The sequence below is a fragment of the Typopeltis vanoorti genome, chromosome 11 (genome assembly GCF_054136105.1).
Source record: "Typopeltis vanoorti isolate ZY-2024b chromosome 11, IOZ_Tvanoo_1.0, whole genome shotgun sequence".
Lineage (NCBI taxonomy): Eukaryota > Metazoa > Arthropoda > Arachnida > Uropygi > Thelyphonidae > Typopeltis > Typopeltis vanoorti.
The window spans coordinates 121,717,181-121,739,835 of NC_143559.1; the positions used below are offsets into that span (position 1 = coordinate 121,717,181).

General features: G+C 35.7%; 1 protein-coding gene across 4 annotated transcripts in view; it reads right to left on the reverse strand.

Annotated features, from left to right (window-relative positions):
- Positions 1-18,336, reverse strand: part of LOC150102011 (RNA-binding protein Musashi homolog Rbp6-like) — a 366,282-nt gene extending 347,946 nt beyond the window's left edge. For 3 of the 4 annotated variants that reach the window (XM_090400469.1, XM_090400468.1, XM_090400466.1), the window contains exons 1-3: positions 18,185-18,336; positions 17,763-17,803; positions 11,705-11,786 (exon numbers count right to left, since the gene is read on the reverse strand). In XM_090400469.1, coding sequence (XP_090256595.1) covers positions 11,705-11,786; positions 17,763-17,803; positions 18,185-18,246 — 185 coding nt within the window. In that variant the 5' untranslated portion in view covers positions 18,247-18,336. The remainder of the gene's footprint in view (positions 1-11,704; positions 11,787-17,762; positions 17,804-18,184) is intronic. The other variant, XM_090400467.1, reaches the window with a different exon arrangement.
- Between the last annotated feature and the right edge of the window lie 4,319 nt (positions 18,337-22,655).

Here is a 22,655-nt window from a genome sequence, read left to right on the forward strand (position 1 = left end):
AAAATATTACAACTAAATATTAGAAACAAACAAGCAAATCCGAAAATTTCGGTACATATCCTAGCTATTGTTGTTTCGTATTCTGACCGCTAGAGGGAGATTTGTCGAATGCAACACCTAAACTACAGTTGTTTGTACAGTGAAATATATGACTGCACATAATTCTGTTAGCGAACTACTTGTGTTGTGCTGTGTGTGTGGGATCTTTAAAGAGAATATCACTGATTTGCGGGAGCTTGTAATTCTCTGTTGCGACTGCAGCTGAAATAACCTTAGACATCAGTCTTGTTTATAAATAGGGTTAGCGTGATGATGGCTATATTTAGAAATAGCAATTTGGTGTAAATATGAAGCTATTAACGAAGACTTCGCTGCTAAGCCTAATGGGCTTGAACTAGCTAAATCTGCCGTGAGTCCATTGAATTAGATTAGCAGCTCTTTATGAACATCGATATCCCGATGGTAAATACCTGTTATGGAGCCACTGGGGACAAGGTTAATCGACGTTTACTTCGCCTGATAGAAGCACCGGGGACGAGGTTAACCTTGATTTATTTCATCTGGAACTACTGCGTATGGCAATACGACATGACACGGGCGAGGGTGTTGGGTTTGTCCTACGCTTGAAGCTGCTATTTATGGTTACAATGAACGCTGTTGGCATGGTGATCGGAACCGGCTTCCTCGATCACCTGTCACTAGGTGGCTTCCATACGATTTTAATCTAACTTAAACCTTACTTTATTCCTCGCTATCTTTCCTATATTGAGCGTATAAGCAGATGCATAACAAATCATTCCATGCTTAATACGTAGGGATTATCCTAAAATAATGCCATTCTACCCGTGAGATTTTATTATTTCAATATCCACATGATTACTTAAGTAATACAAAAAGTAAATAAATATCACCTTCTTGCATATTTAATGCTTGTAGATTTTGAAAAAGCCTCTGATTGTTCTATATCAGTCAGAAATAATGAAAAAAGACCAGGTTATTCCAGCAAAATATATCAAATGATTAGAAACTGTATAATCAAGACTTAACATCCAATATAAAGTTAGAACATCAGAGAAAGGAGGTGGACATTAAGAGAAAGTGAGACAAGAAGATTCCCCAAAAAAATTGTTTCTATTGCATTAGAACTCTTTCGGAATGCATCATGGGAAAATTTCGGATTTTTTTTTTTATGTGGCTGTCACCAACGACATGCTTCTATTAACAAGAATAAGAAGAATAACACAAGAAAACAAAACTTATCCTATCCTGGCTGGCGGATTTCATAATGTGTCGAATTATATAAAAGGACTGGCTTAAAGGGGTGAAGCAAGATTGCTTTTCATATAATTCGACACATTATGAAATCCGCGGGATAAGGTGTTATTGAGCTATTAAAGCTCTGATCATGGCAGGAGAGCAACAGCCGAGCCTCAGTTAAAACTTCATTGGCTACAGCAAAGGACTTTTCCTAGTTCCCGAGCCCTCCAGCACTTAAGTTCTTAAAAGAACTGGGCGATGGACTGAGTCCTTGACTCTTTATCCCGTCATCTGAATGAAGTAAATCTGTGTGGATGGAGTGTTATTGAGCTAAAAAGCTCTAGTCATGGCTGGGTAACGGCAATAGCCGAGCCTCAGTTAAAACTTCATTGGCTACAGCATTGCCATTCGTTACCCTGGAAGTCCTAAAAAGGACTTTTTTTTATGTATTTATGTATATATATTTTATATTTTATATATATATATATCTATATCCCCTCCAGCACTTAGCAGGCTGACAATCTTATATCAATATTCACTAACTTTATAAATAAATGGTGTTTGGTAAATAAACTCTGTTTTAGAAATTTAAACGCTTTATACAATTTTAAAATATAATAAATAATCATTTTCAATGAAATCCATAAATAATTATAACAAATTATAAATTCTGTTTCATATTTTTTATTGCAGAAATGAAAATATAATTTTATAATAGCTATATAATTTGAGCCAATACAACTTAATATCAAATTACGCACGTTCGCATGGATAGACGTGAATTCAACAAAGTATTTTTGTATGACAATAAGAAAAATATTAAAAATAACAGCGTACCAAGTAGATTAGTAAATTGCCTATGGAAACTTCCCAAATCTTTATAGCTTTAAATGTATTCGTTAGTTTCACAAAAGGATTTGTCATATGGAGCACATAGTTGTACAATTTCGAAGATCATATTTAATTTTTTTTTTTTTTTTTTAGTTTGCCCACCCATGACACTAATGTGATATTAAGTTGTACCACGTTCTTGTTTGGAACTGATGTGTGGGTATACTTGTTTTGTGATTGACTAAGGTTACATAATACTGGAATCCTCATCTAGACGTTCGCCAATAGCCATTGGTTAGAAAAATCTAGGTTGAAATCCCGTGTGGGACAAAAAAAAAATAACTGTTATAAGCGTTTCTTCATGTGAACATGAATTATCGGTCTCACACGGAAGAGGAAGAATCTCCCCTCTCGTAAACCTTTGGTTTTCATACCTCAGAACAAACCAACCAAAGAACGCACGAAATTAACAAACGCGATAAACCCCATAGTCTTGTTTCCATCGGCTGTAATTTCAGAACAAGTACAACCTTATCTAGACACCAAACAGTCTTGGGTATCTCACATCCAAATGATTCGCATTTAAAAAAAAAAAATGAAAAGTTAAAAGAAAAAAATAATATCTAAGAATTTTAGCATTAACAAATTTAATACATTTTTTGTAATGTCTATTATAGAAAAAATAGAAAAGATACGACTTACATATCAAATTTAAAGAGAAAGTCACTAAGCATTTTTTAAAGATCTAAATCTATTAATATATTTTTAACCAAGCAAAAGTTTTGTATCCTATAATAGCTCAGAATACGATTAATATAGCAGAAACAGACAGACAGTTTTGTGGACGACTGTGATATTCAGTTCCTTTTACACTCCCCCACCAGAGCTACACTCTCGTAAACATATATTAAAAACTATACGCTCTGCCGATAGTCAGCTGCTAACACTTTTCTCTATCAAAGGATTAATTTCTGCTTTAATATCACAGCTGTTTACAACTTAGGGGGGAGGGGAGGGGAGAATGATATGTGTTGAAAGTGCTAATTCATCTCCTATTAGAGAATATCACTTATAATTTATTAAGAACTTTATTAAAATGATTGTATAGCGTGATTCGTATTATAGCCTAGAATTTATAAAACTAATTGTTACGTACAACAATGATGTCCCATTCATTTTTATATGCAGCTATTACACATCTCCTATTGTTACATTATGTAGTATTATTGTTAGCTAATATGCAACAGAACAAAAGACGGTATTCAGAAGATGATGTTAAATAAACAGGAAATTGCTACATTCCATCTACACCTATTTCGTAGTAGGAGAATTGGCGATACGAGCAGTCTGTGTTTACTGACCGGCCTTGTTTGCATTATTAGATTGCATAACTGGTCAAGTGTCATCGGAAACACATTTCGGGTGTTTGTACTTGAAGTCAACGATTGAAGAGTGCGCTCTGAGACTGTTCTCACAGCATTTCGTATTAGAAGGTCCTTGCACCGCAGGTCTTGCTATAGCAGCCAAAGCACTTGTGGGATTGGGATGCATTTAAAAGTTTGTTCTTCGTTTCGGTTGGTAATAAAGTTAATTTGGGCCAAAGGCGTTTGTCTGGGATACGACTTGCTATTCTATTCTCTCTATTCCTTGCAGACATGGAAAAAATCGCACGGTCAATAGAAGTAATTGGCAAAAGGACCATTGAGGCCCTTGCTATAGCCATAGGGTCTGAGCGGTTTCTCTGGATTACATCAAATTACAAATAAAAATATGAATATCCTTAAAGGTAATCAATATTCAAGAAGGATATACCCAATTAAGTGTTATTTTTAGTATTTTTAATGTAATTCTCAGATATTTCTACAGTTTGTGCTCACAAACCATTACAAACTGCGATGTAAAAAACCTTCCGTATGAGGCCCGCTAATTCATTCTCAATTGTATGAAGGATTTGTCAAGTTCGAATACGATGCTACTCTCACGGTTGGATAGACTTGAGTTCGAACCCCGTCTAAGACGCAACGAACGCAAAATTTCTCTGCTTAAGGTGTGCAATCAACCGGTCTCAGACGAAGGTGTTAGGAATTTTTTCCACCTGCAACCAAACCAATTCGACAGAAGAACACACGCAATTCATATACATAATACGTTGGCCTCTTTTGCTTTGGCTGTAATTTTAAGCTCAATGCAACCAGCTCAACTAGTTTCAGAATAAATAGCTTTCAAAGCCAAGTTGATTCAGGTTGGATAATGTTGTTGTGGTGGTGGTTATAGCCTTTCGGCTGTTTAGGGGCAGCTATATACCATCTAGGGTAATGACTATGAACAAGGTGGTTTCCTGTTGCCTCCCTTGCCGTATTATATCCTACGACTGTAGCCTGTGTGTGTTCACGGGGCCGGCTTGCCAACTTGTGGGATGAAAAATCCCCGGATAAACTGGGAAGAAAAACCCTGCAGTCCACGAGCGGCTAACTTGGTTATGACTCAGGAAGATCCTTAAGCTCCTCACGTCGCCGACGGGAATCGAACCTAGGACACTCCTTCCTCAGGCATATGGTTGCGAAGCGCAAAGCCAATAGACTAACCGCGAGGGGTTGGATAATAACCCTGTTTAAAAAAGGTTTTCTATACTAAAACAGAACTAAAAAAAGGCATCGAGTTAGAGTCTGTAGTTATGGTATCGCAATACCAGCTGATTGGATTTTTTATATAACTGCTGAAGATGGTCAGCTTATTTGTTGTTTTCTAAAGGATAGCCGGCCGAGTGGTTATTGTATCCGCTCTTCACCCAAAAGGCTGCATGTTCGAATCCTGCCGTGGACATGGATGTTTGTGATTGTCTGTGAAAATACTAGTGGTGGTGGTGATGGGCGGTTCGGTTGTGGATTGAGTGGTGGAGACAGAGAATTGTAGAGTAGGTGCCCTCCCTCGATGAGTCTTTGGACTCCCTGGAGGTGTCATGGAATAATAATAATAATATCCGGGACAAAGTGGGATAGTTCATCTTTTCTTTTCTCAAACGGTCTCTTCATTCCTCCCCCACTCACCTCTTCCCTGTAGTTCTCTAATTTGCAATCGGAAACAAATCTGAGCCCATCAAAGCCTAAGAAATAAGCTTTTCCAGTTACTTGTAAACTGTTCACAAATCTCTTGAGATCTCATAGCACAGAAGAATTCAATGTCCTCACATGAACAAGCAAAATGAGTATAAAAATCTACAGTAGAGAGGGATATCCGGTCTGATCCCAAGTGCTTAACCACCCTATTTGCTACAACACATAACTGCAGTCTTATTATTCCAAGAATAACGCTGTTGTAAAACTGTCCATCGATCTAACCTCACTCGCTGAACACCGCTGATATACCTGCAGAAGATTAGACCTTAGGGGGTCTGCCCTTCTGCAGGTATATGCTCCAAAGGCTTGATAAACTGGAAACCCTACTCTAGAAAACAAGCTTTTTTTTTTTTTGTTTTTTGAGGCAACCTGAAGCCTCTATTACGAAAAGTGGTAGTGTCACACCGGGAATCAAAAATCATCTAGTAAGCATTTATTTGTTTGGAACAACAGTAATAAATTTTAAGAGCTGGACAAGGTTTTTAAGAATACCTTTACTTAAGGCATGTGTAAATGTACCTTAATGACCGAGGTAGATGTAAAATATGTAACTGCATGTACATAAAATATACTTTATATATACTACTATTAAGTACAGCTTTAGGTATAGTAAAATTAAGGTTTCTTTTGTGCAACTTAAAATACACATTCAGGAACACTTCATGTGTACCTTTATGTGCAGTGAAGTGGTTTTATCTTAATATAAGTTCTATAATGTATATAGGATAATCTCACACATAGAATGCTGCAGAATGAATGTTATGTTAATATCGCATATGGACTACAGACTCAAAAGAGATAAGGAACTTACTGGTGTTATTCTTGAACAGCTGGAGGAAGCCTTAATCCTTGGAGAACTTCGACTAACAATACGAAAGAAATAAAGCTAAATGTGGATTCCACAATGTGTAATGCACATCAAGAATGGGCTATTACTTTATTGTTGGACAGTGCAGCCGTTTGTTGTTAAGCGACTAGTTTATCCAATAGGAAAGCCTATATTTATCAGATACGTATTTTATATGTATTTTGTGCCTTTATACATATCAAGGCCAATATTAATACGTAAACCAGTGTTTTCATGATAGTTTTGAACTCATTACTGAGCTACTTTGAGTTCATTTTAAATAAAATCTAATATGTACTTCATTTTGAGAAGAGTTTACAAATCTAAGTTGACCAACTTGCGTCTTTTGGTGTGCAGTCAACAATAAGTTTTCAATTGGGGGGGGGGGGGTATTCTTTTTAGATAAAGGGAACTTCGTCCCAAAATGATTTTACCCTACTGGACGCTTTATAAATGAGTTACTAGAAGACTATCGAGGTGGATATTAATATAATTATGATGTTATTTAAAACGATTTGGAGTAGGAGGATGGATTAAAAACTTTCAATCATACCCGGGAGTTATGAACAAGAATGACTTTATTTTATAACTTAACATAAAATATACAATCTAACAGATAAGCTTAGGCGTTGCTGGTTATTCATTACTTATTTTTTCACGGTATTAACAACACCACAAACACTTTTATCAACAAGGATGTTTTATTAACGCTAATATTTCGCCGATTTTCAAATCAGCATCATCAGAGCACAACACACATGTAAACGCGACAGTGAGTGAAACAATATAATTGCAGAAAGACAAAAGATCTAAAGTCCTATTTTTGGCGCCCTCTAACGAAAAAAAAAAAAAAAAAAAAAAAAAAAAAGGCAGCAGCAGTTATCCAGGGGTTTTTCTTAGGATAACCGTCTCCCAAATTTTTGGCAAATTAATGCAACCATATTTGTTAAGGTTGGGAGAATTCTTCAAAGCCATTGCTGACTCAAAAAATAGTCTTTCAGATCTATAACGACTCCTAAATAGCACATTCGTTTTTCTCCATCTAATCCTGTGTGAAGGAGTGTCCAAAGCGTGGTCTGCCAGTCCCGACTTGCCATAGTAATAGTAGCGAATGTATCTTTCATGTTCTTCCAGGCGGATGTTCACTGATCTCCTGTTTGCCCATAATAGGCCAAGTCACAGTCACATGGAATATTAGCGTTAATAAAACATCCTTGTTGATAAAAGTGTTTGTGGTGTTGTTAATACCGTGAAAAAATAAGTAATGAATAAAATATACAAGTAAATGGAACTAAACTATCAACTGTAATGGGATTTGAAATTAAATATTGGTTATAAATTTCATTCTCCATAAATATTCCAAGTTCGAAAAATCTACGAGCTTGTTAAAAGAAAAAAGTCTCATTTTAATTATAATCAGGGGTGGCTCGTGCATAGGCACTGAGGAACTGCAGCATCCCCAATTTTTCTCGATATGTAAATATAGTTATTAATGTATTTATATTTGCTTGTAATATCTAATTCTATCATCAACAATCCTATACGATTCTCTTATTTTGTATAAAAAATAATAAAAATCCATCTTGTAGCACTTAGGAGGGCGAAGGACGCTAGCAGCACTGTGTTTACCACAGTGTCATATTGCTACGCGCAAGCATATACACGTCATAGTGAGATACGAGCTATTAGCGTAATGCGGCACTGACCATCGCGCAGTTCCACTGTTGTTTTTATGCTTTTTGCGCCAGTAGTAGAGTGTTCGTAGTGCTTATCGTGTTTACTCCGTCTCTTTAAATATTTGGACATTACAATTAAAGGATTTAATTGTAATGTCCAAAAATTGTAAATCCGTTTCTTTAATTACAATTAAAGGAATGGATTTTATTTTTAAGTAATTTTGAATTATACTAAACTGTCTAATTTTATCGATAATAAACAATACTTTTCATGTTTAATTTTTTTTTAATTTTTACCATCATGTTGATATTTTATCCAAAACACGTATACACTGTACTTATAGTGTGTATGGATATTTCGAAAGTGGCAGCACCCTACGATTTCATGCCATAAACCGCCACTGATGACATCATGTTTACTAGGATGGATTACTAAAGATATAGTTTATTTATTTTTTGTAGGAGGGGGGGGGGCTAAAGAAAGTGAAGCTAGCTAAAGAACTCTAATACCTGACTTTACACTGTCCTAAAAAATGGGGTAATAAATTGAACATCTGAAGGCCTCTTTATATCTATTAATCAAGAAATCAGAAGATATATTGACTTTCAACTATTATACTAATCCGAGTCTTTCGAGAGAATACAATCACATCTTTCACTTCTTCTATCTATCTATTAAATTGCAATCCTTACCTTGAGCTGTTAGGCCTAAACCACGGATCACTAGAATATTCTAGATGTTACACTAGTCGTGTACATAGATATATTCATTGTCAGTCTACATTCTTTATTTTATACATATATGACTATATCATATCATAGCGAGAAAAGTAACTCGAGTCAAAAAATATCCGATTTTTAGTTTGTGTGGTATAAAAATATGTGATATTCGTGTACATCCGATGTTACAGAAATGTAGTTGCAGTAGTCACCGTCAGAGCGCAGAAGTGTCGTTTTTCCCTTGAGCCGAAGTGATCAAGTATTGTTAGTTCATCCTAATTTTTACTTTTGTAATCATATAAAAGTTATGAGAAGGAAAACTTTGGCACATCACAAGTCATAAACGTGTCTCTAGAAACGAGTTATTGTGAGTAAACCGATATGATTGGTCCCTTTCTGTATACAAGAAATAATTTATGAAAACCGTAGTATACTTTTCAATTCTCAATTCATTTCCTTCTAATGTGCTCGAACTCGTTATTATTTTGATATTCGAATAAAATGATTAAAAAAAACTTTATAAGCGAACATTAAAAAAACTTCATTTAACTGAACGATATGATCAATTATTAGTCCTTATAAGGACTGACTTAAAGGGGCGAAGCAAGAATGCTTTTCATCTTCCCCGTTATCTGTAGAGGACTGTGTAGGGATAAGGTGTTATTGAGCTATTAAAGCTATGATCATGGCAGGAGGGTAACAGCAATAGCCGAGCCTCAGTTAGAACTTCATTGGCTACAGCACTGCCATCCATTACCCTCCAAGGGTATTAATCACCGCATCTCACGGTCGATTTTCATGACCATGTTTTTAAGTTCTTAAAAGAACTGGGAGATGGACTGAGTTCTTGACTCTTTATCCAATCATCTGAATGAAGAAGATCTGTGTGGATGGGGTGTTATTGAGCTAAAAGCTCTAGTTATGACTGGGTAACGGCAATAGCCGAGCCTCAGTTAAAACTTCATTGGCAACAGCATTGCCATCCGGTACCCTGGAAGTCCTAAAAAGGACTAGGATGTTAATTAATGGTCCATTATGATCAATTATTAATAAAAAGAGCATTGTAACATTTTATTGTGATATAAACTATTTAAAGGTGTTTAGTATATATTTTATAAATTTCACAAACATTTTTTAATTTTTGTTAAATTTTTTTTAGTAAAATATAAGTTGTAATTTTATTTCCAAGAGAAATAAATTAATTATTTTAATAAATTATAATAAAACATAACATGAATGATGTCACATCATATCCAATCAACAAAGTTTTTAAAAATAATATAGTTGATTTCTCGATTGTTTCTAATATTTCCAAAAAAAAAAAGTAAATAATAATAAATATTAAAATCTCAGAATTCATCTGTAAAATAAAATTAAATTTAATAGCTATAGTGTAAAATGGCTAGATCTATGTATATTTCTAACTTAGCTGGGATTCGTTCATGAATTTATGTAATATTCTAGGAAAAAAAAAACCAAATCATTTGTTAACAGTACATTGGCTGCCCCATTTTATGATATATGACGCTTTGTAACAAATGTGGGGAGGGACGGGAGAACAGTTGTGCAATAAGATGGAGTATCCATAAAACGGGCCCACGCTGCTATCAGATAACTAACGTATGATATAGTAGATATGAGGGAGAGGAACTAGCGTACCTTTATCATTAATTTTTGATTATCATTAATATTTAACCAATGTTAATGATATTCTAGAAGGAACTATATATATATATATACAGTTCCTTCTAGAAGGAAGACACACACTATATGTAATACTACCTAACTTTAACATACATACATATCACTTTTCTAACAGAACACCGACGTAACCCCCCCCCCCCGATTTGAAGGACAAATTCTGCACTCACAAACCAGTTAGAATAATGAAATTGAGCTCCTTTATGTAATTCCACTCTCCGTTATCTCTCCTGTACTAAAATAAAATTAACGATTTCTTATAACTCCCTCAGGGAACTAGTGGGCTATTATGGATGAAGTTGTGAGAGGTTTTTTTTTTTTTTTTTCTGTTAAATATTTTTCTCGGTCAGTTTTGTGGTAAACATAATTGTATTAAATACAGTAACGCAATAAAATCGTCCCTAAACCCAACAGGGGTTATTTAACAGAGGGGGATACTAACATTTGGACACATTAGCATCTCGTTTATCTGTCTCTATTCATTTGTCAGTTGCCCTAATCTACGGAAAGCCGTCCTGTGATCCAGGTGTTAGCGTTTGTGTGTGTGTGTGTGTGTGTGTGTGTGAGTGAGGGAAATCGATCAATGCACCACCGTTCTCTTGTAGCTTTCCCTATCCCCTCCTATACCCCCGACGCTAGCTCAACCTGCTCTGGCCAGACGAAGTGTACAGGACAAACACAATGTCTTGCTTTCCGGTCTCCTCCTCTTTTCTGTGTGCTATTCCCTACCCACGTGATCGCTCCACTCCACTTCAAAAGGTTAGAGATGACGTAGCTTCTGCCTGCCTGTGTGTATGTGTGTGTGTGTTTGGCAGTACACTGAAAGCATTGATGTTAGGCCTAATCTCGAAACCGATCTATCACTAAAATAGGATTAAAAAAACATAATGAAATTTCGGATTTAGCTGGCTAATGAAAGAATAAGGAAGATCGTAAAATTATTCAACCAACAATAACAACAGGCGACTTCATTAAATTAAAAAAAAAAAAAAAACTGGAATTACTAGTATGCGATAGCATATACATTATGAGCATCCACCTGGTCAGACAGAAACTCAAAAGGCCAATTTGTGTAAGCCGAGTTCTTCGATATAAACCATTTATATTTTTATCTTCTCCGTTTTTTTTTTTTTTTTTTTTTTTTTAATTGACAGCAAAAGGGACGTTCGTTAAATTCTTAAGCCAGTTGACTCTATTTTTATGCAGTGGGAACTTTTAATTGATTTAGTCCCAAAGGCTCAAAGAGGAGTTCCGATTTTTTTTGCTTCCATCAATTAGAAAACAGAACGGATAAACTTCAGTTGCCTTTAGCGTTAAAAAACAACCGTGTGTGTGTGTCGGGGGAGGGGGGGGGTTACTACGGGAACGAACAAGAGGATAACAAAGCCAAGTGAAGTGTAAAGTAGAAAACAGCTGGTCGCCAATTTGACTGATTTGAAGGGTTTAAGGGAACGAATGAAAAAAATAACGCGCAGGATACTGCTAGCGGGTACAGGAAAAGAAAGAAAGAAAGAGAGAGAGAGAGAGAGATGTTCATAATAAAAGTCAAAACTTACCGTGATCTTCGTGTTGTAGGGTCTTTCATCACCATGACCTCCGTAATATCTCCGAATTTGCTAAAATATTCCCTAAGTCCTTCTGGAAGTAAATGAAAAGTGATTAGGGGACTTACGGTTCTGCCATATAAGTAGTCTTTTATTAAATACACTTTTAATAGAGAATAAAAAAAAACATACAGTTCAATTTACTAATTGATTTGATTTAAAAGGAAGCGACTAACAGCGAAAGAAAGAACAATACATTCCCTAATCCCATTTTTTTTTATCTTAAAGCCTCCAAAATATATAATCAACAAAAACGAATCCTCCCAAATCGAAATTTTATAATTACATAACCAAATATTCTATCAAATTTGGACTATCACATTTAAAATACGAGATATAACAATAAATGAACAAGACTGGCTTTATTGTGGTGAGTAGTAGAATTGAAGTATATTCTGACGTGTTTTCATTTCACATAGAAATTCTTATGTAATTGACTCAGGGTGCTAATGTTTGTTTTGTTTTTCTCATTGTAATTACGACCGAAGCAACTTAGGCCATGAGGAGACTTAGATCTATTAATTGTGTGTTTTTTTTTTCCTTTTTCCTGCTTGTATGCTTAAAAAACTCAGTTTCCAGGAAAGGGGGGGGTGCCAATTTACTTATAAGACCACTAAATTTCATATTCAATTGAAAAGCCTTTAATAGAAGTTCGTCCATCTTAGATGAGGTTTGAACTCGAGTCTTCCCGACCAAAGTGCATCATTGGTATCAATTACAGAGACCCTCTATAATCACGGTGAAGGTACTTGAAAATTCTAAACTGTTGTCGCATGCGTAAATGAGACTTAAGATGTTAAAACAAGACCAAAAAGATCAAATAATGCCAAACGCAGTTTTTACCAGTACAAAAAAATTTACTAAAGAAATCCAGAAAGATATAATTGACAATGTATAAGGATTATCCATCAACCCACATATGGATTGTTGGGATGATTGTTTAACTCTCATCCCAAATTTTCTATTACAGTGAGCTTAATATAGATGAAGAAATATTAAGCTCACTGTAATAGAAAATTTCAACACTAACAGAAACATTTTGCAAGGATAGTACAGTGGAATCACCAACATCATTTTGAATGGGAAATTTTTCATAACATCAAAGATAACTGAAGAGAGCAATACACGGATTTTGAAGTCTGCATCGCTAAACAATAGCTCCATAGATTTTATAAATAACGTAAGCATCGATGACTTAAGTGTAATCGATCCTTAGAGTGATTTATTTTGAATAAGACGAGCTCGGTAATTATATGCTTATCCACTACATTACATGTCACACTTCAAAATTGTTCCGAGTTTATTGTTAACTCCTTTCCACAGTTAAACCTACTGGTGTGTAGTGTTGGTGCTTTCAAGACCAGCCTTCCATCTATGCCTCGGTTATCCGAATTCTTTTATATTTTTTTCTATTATCCTTTTTGTTTTAGGATGAAAAGAAAATTTTCGACAAATTTCTTTGATTTTTATGCTCTTTCATAGTTTTTACTGCATGTACTAGTAATCCACTAAGTGAGATAAAAAAAAAATTATCCAATAGAATTTTAAAATAATTCTCAAAAAAAAAATTCACAACCAATGACTCAGTTGTTAATAATAATATAATATATAATAATTTTAATCCTTATAAGGACTGGCTTAAAGGGGCGAAGCAAGAATGCTTTTCATCTTCCCCGTTATCTGTAGAGGACAGTGTAGGGATAAGGTGGTATTGAGCAATTAAAGCTCTGATCATGGCAGGAGTACCACAAGCAACAGCCGAGCCTCAGTTAGAACTTCACTGGCTACAGCATTACCCTCCAAGGGTATTAGATTGGATGAATCAATCCATCCTAATAATAATAATGTTCTTATATAATGTTCTTATAAGAACTGGGCGATGGACTGAGTCCTTGACTCTTCATCCCGTCATCTGAATGAAGTAAATCTGTGTGGATGGAGTGTTATTGAGCTAAAAAGCTCTAGTCATGGCTGGGTAACGGCAATAGCCGTGCCTCAGTTAAAACTTCATTGGCTACAGCATAGCCATTTGTTACTCTGGAAGTCCTAAAAAGGACTTTTTTTTCCCCTAATAATAATAATGTTTCCTACATTAGTTAATTATACGAAAATGATAAAAAATAATTAAAGGTGTATTAATTATATTTAAGGAATATTTTGATTTTTTTAAAATTCAAGTTATTATTTGAAAATTAAATATAAGTTGTACTGGTATTCCTTATAAAAACCTAATAAATTTTATGGAAATAGTTGAAAGTATTCATGATATCACCTTGGTCTCAAACGAATCGAACATTTTTTATACATATATGTAGATAAACTAGAGTTCTACGATTTCTGTTTCTTTAAATTTGATTTCAAGTGAAGCTATTCTAATTTTAATTATTCTAGAAACAGCAATGGAATATGGTCGTATTTTGTCTCAAATATAATCAGTTATTCTTTAAAGATTCACAGAGGTTCTTAAGATAAAAGGCAAGATGTATAGTCACTTCCTTGATATTGCAATTCAATGGCACTTTGAAAACCTTTTCACAGATTAGAAATAAATATTAAATCATTGTATCCCCAAGAAATAATGAGGAAAATCCAAGGTTACCTTAAAATCTTTAGATTTTCGAGACTCGCAACAAAAATTCTCACAACGCAGAAGAAAATCTAACAAGATCCATTAGCTTTCAAAATGAACTTATTTACTAAACCATAGAGGCTTTGATTTGGTATATATATGAACTTGGTTGGAGGATATTATAGATCCAGCCATGTTATAGTCAAATGTAAAAATATACTAAAAACTTTTAAAAACATACGAGAGAGTCTTCTGAGAATATGACCTTCACATCAAAGATAGGCAACTCCAATACCTAAAGTTATATTGCCATCAGCTCTGATACATTTTCACAAGATTTTTTCTAAATTTTGATATAAAACATCACTGGATCCATAATATCCTCTAATTTTCTTTACTTACTTATGATCTAGTTTATAATGCCACATACCATTCCGAAATATTAGATAATATATTATTGTCTTTAGGGTATTTCACATGCATAACTTGATATAATTCAGGGATTTTGTACCTTACACAGATTCATTTTAATTTTTTTTTCCTTCTGTTGGAAGAGTAGATTCTTTTCCCACCTCATTTCAGAGAAATGGAGACACAAGACCTTGAATTATTTGAAGCTATCTGTATCATTCTTTTGCTGATATCCCTGGACTAGACAAATCCTTAACTGACTCTCTCCAAAATGATGGGTGATGATTATATATGGGAAGTCCGACTGACATACTAAACTATCAATTTTCTTCCTGTTTGCGAATAGGATACTTTTCGTGTGTGGTCTGACGTTGACACTGGGACAGAACAATCCATCATTTCAAGAAGAACCACAAAATCGATTCATAAACATAAACACACACATCTCTGTATTGTTGAATTGTCATAAATCTTTGGTAATCAGGGATCGATACTAATGTCCCTTATATCGATATTATTTACCCTTCATCCTCAGTTGGATTTCCTTTATCTTCAGACCATCATCAAAAACCAAATGATTGAGTCAGGTGACATTCACTGTTGCTAAAAATACACTGGAGTCATTTGGACACACCAACCATCAATTTATTTGGTACCCATGTATCCATTCTTCTGTTATTCTAAACGTACTGGAATAAATAGGAAGTGCAATTGGTTTTCACTTAGATTTCCATAACTTCCGATAGTTTAGTCTAATATTGTATGTGAGAAATAGCATGGAAATGGATCTAGGAGAATTAAGTATAATATATGAATACTTCAAATGTAACTGTTTATGGTCGTCTACCATAAACCGCATGTTACATACAATACATTATATATATATATATATATATATATATATATATATATATATATATATATATATATATATATATATATATAGAAATAGAAAGAGAGAGTTTAAAAAACATCAAAGACACACTTTGTTTTGACAGAAAGAAATATATATATATAGATTTTTTACACATCTTAGTCAAGTGCTACCGAATTGCATTTTACATTAATCTGGATTATCTATATATAAATATAAAGCTTAAAGCTCTGATCATGGCAGGTAACAGCAATAGCCAAGCCTCAGTTAGAACTTCATTGGCTACAGCATTGCCATCTATTGCCCTCCAAGGGTATTGGATTGAATGAATCAATCCAAATTGACCCAGTATGGATTATCTTATAAGGACTGGCTTAAAGGGGCAAAGCAAGAATGCTTTTCATCTTCCCCGTTATCTGTAGAGGACGGGGTAGGGATAAGGTGTTATTGAGCTATTAAAGCTTTGATCATGGCAGGAGGGTAACAGCAATAGCCGAGCCTCAGTTAGAACTTCATTGGCTACAACACTGCCATCCATTACTCTCCAAGGGTTTTAAGCACCGCATCTCACGGTCGATTCTCTATTTCAGTATGCATTATCAAATTAGGAAATTAAACTTTAGTTTACACTAAATAAGATAAAAATTACTGTTCAAAGTAATTTTAAGGTTTAACTAAAAATAAATATGTATATAATTGATTTTGATTTTTTTTTCTTAAAAATTTTAATAAAAGATACATTTAAATTTTACAATATAATCAAAATTAACATATAGCGAGAAACCTAAAAATTTCTATTAATTCTTTTTTAGCATTCACTTATAAAAGACATTTTCCCCATTTAAACAATGCTAATATGTTCCCATTTTTCTGTTACGAAACGAACGCCTAGTTATTGCAATTCGAAGTGTCTAAACTTTTGTCATTCGTGTAATGTATCCACTTCAAACCCACTTGTGCCTTGTAAGCCACAAGGTGGCGCTTTGATGCGCAGCCGGTTTTTATGAAAAATGAGTATTATGATTTTTCTAATCATAAGAGCTGTAAAGATTGAGCGTGCATTAAGAGGTCTACGATCTACCATGCCGATACCAATGTTAGAGCTTGTTTGTGGTCACCGAACTTGGGTTTATATTTTTAGTCCGTATCTAACGTAAACAGCTACAGACTACATGAAGGTAACTTTCGTGAAAAAAAAAAAAAAGAAAGAAAAATCTTACAGCTGTGTTGACGTTACCCTTCTTAATCATGATGTATCACCTATTCCCATGTAAATGAAGTTTGCCAATATCGACTTCCATTGACGGAGTCCATGTTGAAGCATCGGTAAGAAGAGATACGTAGGATTTCGCCGTCCTACGCATTTCAAATTTATCGGCTCATCAGATGGGAAGAGAGTCGACCAAATGATGTCTCATTATTCACATAACCCTTCTTTTATCTGCGTGTAAAACTGCCAGACCATATTAATAATTCGATAATCACAAACAGCAAATAACTAAACAAAATAGAATGTACTTTCATTGTTGATTAGCACGTTAAGCCTAATGTACCGAAACGCGACGCTTTGTTCTGTTTTTTTTTTTTTCTCTCTCTTCATATATAAGATTCATAAGATTTTTAGACTTCGGCAATAAGGAACCATTTTCATATATATATATATATATATATATATATATGAAACATTTTAATTACTTATAGACAATTATACAATTAAGTAGTTGGTTTTAAAATACTTCTTCTAAATTAATTATTACTTCTCAAGACTACAAAGGTTTTTGATTATATCTTTAAAAAATATTTAAAATACAACTTTATTTTATAAATAATTATTTTTATTTTAAAAATAATAAAGGTATCTTTAAGGTAATCATTTAGGTTAATATTTTAATTTTTGGCCTTTTGGAGAAGGTATTTTATTTTCGCTGTATCATTCATTTCTGTGAAAAGCACCGAGCTTAGGGGTAAGGGGGAGAGGAGATGAGGGGGGAGAAGAGCTGCATTTGTAAAGCGCCACCTAAAGCAAGTCTGCAGAGGCTTAGCTCGATATTTAGATACAGCGTAGCCAAAGAAGACATTTTAGAGTAAAACCAAATTCGCGAAATCATAGAATTATGAAAGAAAGACAGACGAAAGAAGTGAGGAATAAGACTTACCGGGTGCCGTCTGCCAGCTGAGCCCACCTATAAACATTTTCCTGCAAGATAACAAGGACACAAATTAGGCACAATCCTCTTCGATGAGTTGTCTAAACACACACACACACAAGCCGTTATCGCACGAGAGAAAGAATGGCTACTAACAGCCGGGCAGGAGGAACTTGAATACGGGAAGAAGCCCAGCGACTGGGCGTACACATGGGAAGAGCCAAAAAAAATTAAAAAAATAATAATAAATAAACAAATAAATAAGATAAAAGTACAAGCACGCTTTAGTATTATACAGAGATACGCGCGCGCCGTACTCACGCACGCACACACACACACATTGTCGCTTTCTCTTTCGTACAGACACTCCGTATATACACAGACAAATACGGATGTTATGCCGAAGAAGCTTTTTCGCCTAACACACGTACCCTGGGTCATGGGTGATGTCGTTGGAGCTACCAGTACAGTTGGTCTGGGTATCTGTTTCCATTTTTCCTACGAAAAAGCGGCCCCCACTACCTAGCTACACTACGTACCGAAATGCAGTATCGGCAACCCGCACGTGGTGGGTTCTAGCACGCTAAGCTGTACACTACTGCTATTGGACCATAGCAAGGCTGCCTCTCCAAGAAATCAAAGGGGGGGAGCCTTCGGAGACGCGCGATGATTGATGGATCGAGATGCGTTCCCCATTGGTTAACTCCTTGCCTGGAGACCACGCCTGTCCTGAGGAACACCGGCAATGATGATACGTCGCCACCTGGTGATCACCTCTCGAACTACCTGAGGATCCTACGAGAATGCCAGCGAATACGATTTGGTCAGTAGCAAGTTGTGTCGAGGGGATTTCTTGTGTTGTGGGGTCAGACGGATATTTGCCGCTACTGTCTACTTAAAGAAGGGAGAATGGAGAGAAAACTTTTGGCAGAAAACATAGGACAAGACATTATAGTCAAGGAATCGACAGATAAACAGGCGACAAAGATAGAACGAAGGCGACAACTTGGATGATGAGTGTGTGTATGTAGTAATTGGTAAGTAAATTTTTTTCTTTTCTCTTCTTAAGTTCCTTGACACCGTCTTAGATTTTTTTTTTTTTTTGAAAAATGAGACACAAATACTTATTTTTTTTAAGTAGCTACTTTTAAATTTTAAATCACAATTACTTAGAGATGAATAAATATGGAGAATAGTTTAAAATTGGTAATTTTATATGGAAGGCCATTGTGGGGGAAGAGGGCAAAAGGGATAGGTTGCTGACCTGGAAATATCACCTATTCAAATCAGCTGAAATGATTACTTTTACCAATCTGTTTTAACCTTAAATTATTGACGAATATTCCATTTCACAACTTAATAACTTAGGCTTAGAATCATCTTATATTTGTGTGAAAGATTAACTGTTTGGAATATCCCACTTTTTATTAAAAATAAATTCTATTAATTTTTTCTCTAAAAAGATTTAAGAATAGTTTTTAAATACTTTTTAAATAAAAAATTAAATAGATTTTCTAAAAATTCTTAAAAAATTAGGAAATAACTTTAAGACACCTTTTTAAAAAAAATATAATTTGTATTTATTTTAAAACAATAAGTGTGATAAAGCACTTGGGTGGGAGACCGGTATGGGGGTGATGAATACCTTTCGAGGGTAATGGATGGCAATGCTATAGCCAATGAAGTTCTAACTGAGGTTTGGCTGTTGCTGTTACCCTGATGAGTTTCAAGAGTTCGCTCTCTTAGGGTTTTTGCTTTAAGGGAGCAATTTGAGTCTCCGGGGGAAGTGTTCTCCGGTACTGCCCGCTGAGGGGTTCTTGTCGGTGAATTATATTTTCTTCGGAATGAGCGGTGGTCGAGTTTCACTGAGTGGAACCAACGCGGAGATTTAGACGGTCTTTCGCCCACGAATGAGTGGCCTAGAGATCGTCTGATTTTTTGAGATTTTACCCCTTTACTTAAACAGAGGGTAATGGATGGCAATGCTGTATCCAATGAAGTTCTAACTGAGGCTCGACTATTGCTGTTACCCTCCTGCCATGATCAGAGCTTTGATAGTTCAATAATACCTTATCCCTACCCTGTCCTCTACAGCCAACGGGGAATGTGAAAAACATTCTCGCTTCGCCCCTTTAAGCCAGTCCTTATAAGGACAAAGCACTTTTGTTTGATCAAGCACAACCCCGTGTGGTTGGAAGAACAACCAGGCCCTTTCTCCTGCATTTTCGGCTCTTTTACCCCTTTCAGATGAAATGCGCAACCCCATATTTGATTTGAATTCCTGTGAAACAAATATTTGAATGTCCGTGAAACAAATATACAGTTCAAGCGGGCGAGCGTTGGGGTGAAATCTTCGAGATTTTCTTATTCAAACTTAAAAATTTCGTGTCGTGAAAGGCGACTAAAATGCACGCTGAGTTTCGAGAGTTCGCTCTCTCAGGTTTCTTCCGGAATTTTGCTCCCGGAGGGGGGGGGATGATCTTGGGGGTTTGCCATGAGAGAGCATTCTGAGTCTCTGGGGAGGGCGTTCTCCGGCGTGGCTCGAGAGGGGCCTTGTCGGTGGATGCTTTTCCCCGGAATATGAGCGGTTCTGCTCGGTGGTGGGGGGGTGCCCCATCATCGAGGTGGAGCCAACGCTGAGTTGGACGTCTTTCAGCCACTATGGAGTGGTCTAGGGATCGTCCTAATTTTTAGAGTTTGCTTTACTTTAAAAAAAGCACCAATGTAGCCCATGCATGTCGTACGAGGCGACTAAAATTGATATCCAGGGAGGGTAATGGATGGCAGTGCTGTAGCCAATGAAATTCTAACTGAGGCTCGGTTATTGCTGTTACCCACCTGCCATGATCAGAGCTTTATACACAGCTCAATAACACCTTATCCCTACACTGTCCTCTACTGACAACGGGGAATATGAAAAGCATTCTTGCTTCGTCCCTTTAAGCCAGTCCTTATAAGGATCAAGCACTTTTTGGGATTTATTTTTTTGTTAACTGGTGAATTTTTTTAAATTTATTGGATATGAGATGGGACCATATTCGAAATAAAGGTGTAGGTGGGGATATATCCTTGGGAAGATAAGGTCACACTGAATGCTAAGAATTTATTCTTGTGAAACGTTGCACGTGTTTTATATCTAATCTAATATTACTTATTCATTATGCATCGATATACTTTTTCAACTCGTTTTAATATTGCAAAAAAAGTCGACAAATTCCCATAGGCTAATGTATAACGAAGTTAATAAAAATAAGTAGATATTATTTAACTGAGTACTACTTGGAGTTATAATTTGCGTCCACCTAGATATTTAGTGACATTACGATCAATGGATGGTCTTCTTCGAGATCTCATTGGTTATTAAATGTTATCGAAGCTATATACGGAATGAGTTTCGGAACATTCAAAAGGCAGACGGAACACGTGATACTAAACTAAGGAGAAACGGTCCATTAGGGACTAGCCGCGCCCTTCGACCTTGAATGTTAATATTAACTTGAATCACTCAACCATTATTCTGAGAGAAAAACAAGCTATACATTCGAAAAATGTTATAGGAAAGAAAAAAAAAAAAAATATATATATATATATATATCTTTTTTGGGGAGAGGGGGGAATACAGATTAGCCATTGTACATCAAAAGGCCTCGTCCATGTACTAAATGTTAGGGATCCTTTCTACACTACCAGACGAAAAGTTATAGGACATCTCTCTCTTCTCAGACTACAGGAATGTGGTTGCAATTCGGAAAAAGTTAACAGTGTTTTCGCGGAGGGAACGATAGTCAGATCTCATTCAGGTAAATATACTTGTTGGTCTAAAACGCTAACTGAACAGGAGTCGACACTCCTTGAAAAGTTGGGGATAACCTCATCTCACAGTCAGATTCTTGTTTGCAGGCTTGGTTTTGACGTCTACCTTTACGTTTTCAAACATGATCATGTAAACAATATAAAGCAATGATTGTATAACACGTGGTTTCAAACAGAATAACATGGGAACATTGCAAATAGTTACTAAAGAGCTTTGAAGCAATTGGGTTGTGATTGTTTTGAATTGTGGCCAAAGCAAATAAGGCTATGAGGTGGCCTTCTTTGCTCAATATTCTTCTGTCTGTAGATAGGTCTGTTCAGCGGACCATTTTGCTTTTGAAGGACGAACACCTGACGATCCGCCCTTCCCCCTCAAAAGATAAAACCTACCACATCCGTATGAGATTGGCTAACTCATCTTTTATTTTTCAACCAAAGGGTTCTGTCAAAACCAGATAAGCGACGGAGGTTCGCATTACATCTGCTAACCCTCCGGAGTGGGTAGGTGTTGATTCGTCCAGCGGTTTTAAGTAACAAAATTTATCTTAAAATGGGTAGGAAGTCTAACGGATGCTCACATATGTCAACTCTCAGAAAATACGTAAATGGCGTCTTAAAAATTTAGTTGAGAAGGTTGGGGGGGGGGGTATTTAAAGAATGGAACATCAGGAAAGTTCTCGCAATATTTTCCCAAAATGCGCCTGTCTACTTTGATACATATTCAATGCGTCGTTATTATTATGCTTATCCCCATCCCCCATTCTCTCTCTCTCTCTCTCTCTCTCTGTGTGTTTATTATTAGTTAATCGTTTCCGATGTAGTTCGGCAGCATCCAAAATGTTTCGACAAAGTGCATCCCCGTCGTTAACGACTTTCACGCAAACCAAGAAACAATCATATAAAGGGTTAAAGCGGGGAAATATAACCTGCTAACAAAAGGATCTCCGCAAACAATCCGACAGTAGGGAGTGTCCGTTCAGATAGTATAGTCGGAAATGTGTAAAAAATGGCGGTGCTCATAAAGCATTTCTGAGTATTAATTCATTCCACTTCGAGTGACTGTCGCTCAAATAGAGTGTATGCCAGCTC